General features: G+C 47.6%; 1 protein-coding gene across 1 annotated transcript; it reads right to left on the reverse strand.

The window, feature by feature from the left end:
- Window positions 1-1,252: 1,252 nt before the first annotated feature.
- On the reverse strand, window positions 1,253-5,754 carry mpdu1.L (mannose-P-dolichol utilization defect 1 L homeolog). Its single transcript, XM_018253904.2, has 7 exons — window positions 5,615-5,754; window positions 3,743-3,808; window positions 2,510-2,642; window positions 2,297-2,382; window positions 1,827-1,945; window positions 1,593-1,703; window positions 1,253-1,514 (listed from the first exon to the last, which is right to left on the reverse strand). Exons 1-7 carry the CDS (start codon window positions 5,700-5,702, stop codon window positions 1,371-1,373), a joined length of 747 nt encoding a protein of 248 aa, XP_018109393.1. The 5' UTR covers window positions 5,703-5,754; the 3' UTR covers window positions 1,253-1,370.
- Between the last annotated feature and the right edge of the window lie 1,265 nt (window positions 5,755-7,019).

Genomic DNA, 7,019 nt, shown 5'->3' on the forward strand with positions numbered 1-7,019 from the left:
ATTACTTTGAAAGCAGCAAGTTAAGTTGCAGGTAATACCTAGTCCCTTTGTAAAATGTATAATGAAGCAATAGAATTCTTAATGAATCAGATAAAATTGAGCATAGGACTGGCCAGATATGGGATGACTTTGACGTAGTTGGCCAGCTTAAATATATTGCAATATATGGACAAACAATCCCTGTTTTGTTTAAAGGGTAAGGCATTTTTTAGTAGCAGTATGCACAAAATGTCGCTGTCTTAAATATATTGATAATGGGTTGAGTGCAGAGGACTCTTGTATTTGACTATATGTATTTTGTGGTCACAGCCTCATTGCACCCCCGCCTAATGGTTTTAAAAAATAGTGGTGAGCACAACTTTCCCTTGTTTGTTATAGTTTATACAGGAGCAGTGACCAGCTCTATGTTGTAGCTCCCACCCTTCCCAGCTATAGTCAGGTGATCCCACTGGTGTCTAATAAAAGGGCAGCCAAGTATGGAGGTTTACTTTGAAAGCAGCAAGTTAAGTTGCAGGTAATACCTAGTCCCTTTGTAAAATGTATAATGAAGCAATAGAATTCTTAATGAATCAGATAAAATTGAGCATAGGACTGGCCAGATATGGGATGACTTTGACGTAGTTGGCCAGCTTAAATATATTGCAATATATGGACAAACAATCCCTGTTTTGTTTAAAGGGTAAGGCATTTTTTAGTAGCAGTATGCACAAAATGTCGCTGTCTTAAATATATTGATAATGGGTTGAGTGCAGAGGACTCTTGTATTTGACTATATGTATTTTGTGGTCACAGCCTCATTGCACCCCCGCCTAATGGTTTTAAAAAATAGTGGTGAGCACAACTTTCCCTTGTTTGTTATAGTATATATATATATATATATATATTTATTTATATTGTGTTGCAGATCTACAGACTGGACCCAAAGGCTTGCACTCTGGAATGCAGGTTCTCTGGTGGAACAGCAAATACACTGGTGTCCAGGCACATGAAGCTCATGCTGAGATCCCCAGTTGCATATGGAGGTCACCATGGGCCTCTTCTACAAGGAGAAGGTGGAGGCTATGAAGGAGCTTAAAGGGTCTAGTGACTATAGTGAGGAGGTCGGGGACAGATGAAGAACAGGCCACAGCTAGTGGGGAGGGCAGGGGGACAATAAAACATGTGACTAGTAGAACTGAGCCTACACGGGGCCCCACACGCCGGGCCAGTAATTAGTAAATGTAAATGGAAGTTTTATAAAGAAAAACAAGAGAAAAATGAAAAAGTCTTTACTAATTACAGACAGAAGTAACGATGGTTCTGTGCAGATGGAGGTGATTGGAGTGAGACAGAATGAAGGCCCAGCAGGACGGAATGAGAACACGGAGCAATCAGTTCTTTTTCTTCTTCCTGTGCTGAGGTTTGGGCTTCCCGGGGGGCCGCACGTTCCAGTAGTAGAGCAGTTGGGCCACAATGAGCCCGTTGCAGGCGGACGACACGATGTAGGTGACCATCATGAGAGAGTCGTTGGTCTCCTGCACAACAATCCCAGTCACATGGACAGGAATAACCAAATCCCACCCAGGCAACAGCAGCCACCCACCCACACCTACCTGTACGCAGGTAAATATCCGCGCCAACGAGCCGACAAACAGCAGCAACACCGTGATGGCAGAGAGTTGCCCAGTGTGGCCATTCCTGTAGTTTGTGGTGGCCTGAATCAACTGAGGAGCAAAGGGAACACTTTCAGCAGGACATGGGGGGGGGGGGGTGCTGTCCCTCTCTACATAAGGGGCGGGCTATCAATCTGCCCCTCCCCCTGCAGGGTCACACCGACAGACACTTACCCTACTGATAACAATGGCCGGTACATTAGTGGCTTGCATAGCTGTAATCATAGCCATGGGGATCACAGGAGACAGGGAAAGGGCCAGCAGAGAGAAGAAGCCTCCGAGGAACAAGATACCTGCAATGGGGGGGCAAAACAGAAGATCAAGGGGACTTAGGGGAGGAAGGGGAAGAGCCCAGAAGGGGGAAGGAAAGAGCCCAGGAGGAGGAATGAGGCAGGGGAAAAGTCCAGATGGGGGAAGGAGAAAGGAAAGAGTCCAGATGGGGGAAGGAGAAAGGAAAGAGTCCAGATGGGGGAAGGAGGCAGGGGAAGAGTCGGGAAGAAGGAAGGAAAGAGCCCAAAGGGGGGATGAGGAAGGAAAGAGTCCAGAGGGGAGAGAAGGCAGGGAAGAGTCTATCATTGGAGGAAGCAGAAGAAAGGAGAAAGTAAAGAGGGCAGCCTCCATAGAGGAAACATGTAGGAGATTACCCATAGTTGTGCGGCCCCCTAGATACTGAATAAGGAATCCGATTGTGAGAGTCTGTAGCATGAGGAACAGGACTTCCCCCCAGGTGCTGTAAGAGACAGTAGGGCAGAACATGACGGCTTGTGGCACCCACAGATAAAGGAGAAGCAGCTCAACCCCCGGGCAGGGCAACTAATTCCACCGCGTGGGAGTCACTGAATACAATGCTGCCCTACCTGAATGGAAACCCGTGGGTGATGCTGTACACCATGGTGCCCATCAGTGCCAGCAGCTCCAGCAGAATGGACTTGAAACTGAGACCTTCAGCAGTACCAGCCCTGATGAGCTTCACTATCTGTGGTACCTTGACTGGTGAGGAGAGAGGAAAGTGTCGCATCAGTGGCCCACCCAATACAGTAAGTACCACAACTGTACAACCCACTGGAGAACATCATAGGACTCCTTTATTAACCCATAAATGCCACTCACCAGCAACAATTGCTCCAACTCTTACAAACCAAGTGTATCCCCTCCCCCAGCACTTACCCAGCCACATAAGGCATCTAGGCTGCTCTTTCCCATTGATCAGAAAGGAACCTACCCCAGGTAAGTGGTTTCAATCTCCCCCAGTACTTACCCAGGTACAGAGCTCTGATTCTCTGTACTTCCTGCTCTGGGCTGTTCTCTTTCCCATGGTCAGACAGGAACCTCCCCCTGGGTAAGTGAATCCAATCTCCCCCAGTACTTACCCAGGTACAGAGCTCTGATTCTCTGTACTTCCTGCTCCTGGGCTGTTCTCTTTCCCATGGTCAGACAGGAACCTCCCCCTGGGTAAGTGAATCCAATCTCCCCCAGTACTTACCCAGGTACAGAGCTCTGATTCTCTGTACTTCCTGCTCCTGGGCTGTTCTCTTTCCCATGGTCAGACAGGAACCTCCCCCTGGGTAAGTGAATCCAATCTCCCCCAGTACTTACCCAGGTACAGAGCTCTGATTCTCTGTACTTCCTGCTCTGGGCTGTTCTCTTTCCCATGGTCAGACAGGAACCTCCCCCTGGGTAAGTGAATCCAATCTCCCCCAGTACTTACCCAGGTACAGAGCTCTGATTCTCTGTACTTCCTTCTTCTGGGCTGTTCTCTTTCCCATGGTCAGACATGAACCTCCCCCTGGGTAAGTGAATCCAATCTCCCCCAGTACTTACCCAGGTACAGAGCTCTGATTCTCTGTACTTCCTGCTCCTGGGCTGTTCTCTTTCCCATGGTCAGACAGGAACCTCCCCCTGGGTAAGTGAATCCAATCTCCCCCAGTACTTACCCAGGTACAGAGCTCTGATTCTCTGTACTTCCTGCTCCTGGGCTGTTCTCTTTCCCATGGTCAGACAGGAACAATTTAAACAATTACTTGATACAAATGTCACTTGGGGAACCTTTAGTTACAGGTGTATCTTTACTGTGGGGGGCACACACTCACCCATCATGGAGCCAGCGATGATCCCAAAGCCCAGCACCTTACTTAGCGCCATCTTCAGGCAGGGAACTGGGGGAGAGAACGAGACAAAATGAAGGGCTCATGGGAATCAAGAAATGGGTGAGAGAGAAATAAAGTGGGAGATGCAAGGGAATCTTAGCTGTGCAACAGGCAATTGAGTACACAATGGCAGTGAGGGAATATGGCAGTGAGGGAATATGGCAGTGAGGGAATATGGCAGTGAGGGAATTTGGCAGTGAGGGAGAACTAAGACTGCAAAAACAATGTAGAACAATTGCAATGTAAAAGAGAGAGAAGCTTTGGGTTACAACATGGGGGTTGGGGTGAATGAGCTGTTCCTTAGCTGGTCAGGAGGTGGGGGTTCAATATCAGGCGAGTAGCTGCCACTCTGAGGGCCCAAGAGCACCCCCTACCTCTCCTAATGAGATTGACTGTAAGTGCCAGTGATTCTGCTGATACACAGATAATCCCTTCCTTTATTTCGTTGCCATTTCCTGCACATTTTCAGTACAGTAATGCTGTATGGGTGACTGACACTCAGGCGCTGCTTTTACTCCTTGGGGGGGGGGCGCTGGTTTTACACTTCTGGCTCTTGACCCGTAACTGGGTTCTGCCCAGATTGTACCCAGATGCCTAAGCAGAGTTCATTTAGCTGAATCCAAGTCCCCCTTCCTCTACACTTGCGCTGCCATGGAGAAACCCCCTGTGTTATCTGCAATACTGAATAAATCCATGTACTTCTCCTTTAAACAGAGCTCATTGTGCAACCGACATACAAAGTTATAGCCCCACCCCTGCATGGACCAACTGCGATACAATGGCTTCTGCTGCAATCAATACGCCTCCTGTTGTACCTGTTGCACCCAGATAAGAACTCATCAACTATGGGGGTTCCACAGCGGCAACAAAACAGGGAGGAGAAGCTGCAGTCTTAATGCACAGATACGATTCCCCTCCGACTGCCAATATGAGATATAGTACTGATGTGTAATAACTCCCAGCAATATCAACTATATCCTTATCATTTACAGTAGGGGGTACATTATCCCTTATAATACATGAGTGATACTCAGAGTTCCCTGTATAACTCAGCCTGCAGCCTTGTGCCTTTATATGGTCACAGAACAACCCCTCAGTGACTTCTAATATCCTTATCATTTACAGTAGGGGGTACATTATCCCTTATAATACATGAGTGATACTCAGAGTTCCCTGTATAACTCAGCCTGCAGCCTTGTGCCTTTATATGGTCACAGACCCCTCAGTGACTTCTAATATCCTTATCATTTACAGTAGGGGGTACATTATCCCTTATAATACATGAGTGATACTCAGAGTTCCCTGTATAACTCAGCCTGCAGCCTTGTGCCTTTATATGGTCACAGAACAACCCGTCAGTGACTTCTAATATCCTTATCATTTACAGTAGGGGGTACATTATCCCTTATAATACATGAGTGATACTCAGAGTTCCCTGTATAACTCAGCCTGCAGCCTTGTGCCTTTATATGGTCACAGAACAACCCCTCAGTGACTTCTAATATCCTTATCATTTACAGTAGGGGGTACATTATCCCTTATAATACATGAGTGATACTCAGAGTTCCCTGTATAACTCAGCCTGCAGCCTTGTGCCTTTATATGGTCACAGAACAACCCCTCAGTGACTTCTAATATCCTTATCATTTACAGTAGGGGGTACATTATCCCTTATAATACATGAGTGATACTCAGAGTTCCCTGGGAGAGAGCCGGGGATTGTGGGTAAATGAAGCTACAGAGAGAACAAGACTAGGGGATTGTGGGTAAGTGGGAACAAACCAAGAGACGTGGGGGTCTCTTGTGCTGACTCACCATCTAACACGTTGAATTTCAGGAAGAACTCATCGAAGCAGTGCTCCGGTAGGATTGTTGGCACCAGCCACCCACGTGCCGCCTCCATGATTGAACGCTAAACACTAAGAACAATCCGGTACAAGGGTCACTTCCGGGTTCTGTAACCGGCTTCTCGCGAGGATGTCGGTGGCGCTTCTTAGGTTCGCGCGGCCATCTTAGTTGGGGCGGTATTCAGTCTCATCCTGTCAGTGTAACGAGCGGCGCCATGTTAGGTGAGTCACCGGATCCCTCTGAGTCGCTATACTTGGGCTCTGTCTGGCGTTAAATCAATGCTATATAGATCGGGCGGTCGTGTTCTTACCCACAATCCGTCGCGTTGCAAAAAAAGGCGGGAAGACGCTGTGTGGTGTGGGGCCTCGGGATTGTTTAGAGGAGAAGCTAGAGAATAAGTCATGTGGTAGAACTTGTTATTATGACTGCTAGCTGAGTCAATGTACATTTGTATGAGGAGAAAGTTGACGTTTAAGTGAAGGAGTTAATTTGACACAATAAGAAGGTTTTTGTCTCACACTCAAAAGGGACAGAACGTTGGACCTATAAGGACCCTGTGACAATGCAGGAATCTCCGAGGGGCAATATCCACAATGGGCCTGACCGTAAGGTGTATAACTGTCAGCCAAGCCAAAGGCCGCCTCACCTGAGAAACAGCCAGTGGGCAAACAATGGTAATGACAGGCCGAGCAATTATAATGTAAGTGAAATTCCACAGAAAGCCGTCCCCAATCTCTGTGCGGGGGTAATTAACCTCTGTACTCTCTACTACGTCCGTCTCAAGAGAAATCGTCAGCTCAGGGAGCAGCAGAGACGCAGACGGATGCTCATGTTCCGCCACACCCAATCGAGGGACAAGCTGCGCTTTGCTGTTCTGTGGATGGCACGACAAATTTCAGACATGGACGTTTCTGCATCAGAGTTATGCCAACCACACCCAAGTTTTGAACATCAAATTTATAGCAAAGAACATTCTTCTGCTTTGTGGGACACAGTAATCGAAAAAGCCTTCTCTAACTTTGATTGGCTAGAGAGTTTCCGGATGACAAAGTCCACATTCGATTATTTGTGTGACCAGCTACGCCCGTCCCTCCAGAAGACCAACATGCATCAGGCCATTCCAGTAGAGGTGAGACTGGCAATAACGCTCTGGCGTTTGGGCTCCTCATCTCAGTATCAAACCAATGAAAATATCTTTGGTGTCTCGCACTCTGCTGTCTCCTTTATTGTTCGTGATGTCTGTGAGGCAATGGTTTCTATCCTTGCCCCCAGGTTTATTAGTATTCCTCGAGGAAACATGCTGCAGGACACGCTGAAGGGTTTTGAGGAACATCATGGATTGCCACAGCTAGCTGGTGTAGTCAGCACTTTG

This window comes from Xenopus laevis, chromosome 3L, assembly GCF_017654675.1.
Source record: "Xenopus laevis strain J_2021 chromosome 3L, Xenopus_laevis_v10.1, whole genome shotgun sequence".
Lineage (NCBI taxonomy): Eukaryota > Metazoa > Chordata > Amphibia > Anura > Pipidae > Xenopus > Xenopus laevis.

Bases quoted from the DNA above. Each gene is read 5' to 3' on its own strand.
- mpdu1.L (XM_018253904.2), bottom strand. From the start codon at position 5,702: ATGGAGGCGGCACGTGGGTGGCTGGTGCCAACAATCCTACCGGAGCAC. The intron at 3,809-5,614 runs GTGAGTCAGCAC...TCTCTCCCCCAG, and splicing joins GAAATTCAACGTGTTAGATG to TTCCCTGCCTGAAGATGGCG. The intron at 2,383-2,509 runs GTAGGGCAGCAT...TGTCTCTTACAG, and splicing joins ACCCACGGGTTTCCATTCAG to CACCTGGGGGGAAGTCCTGT.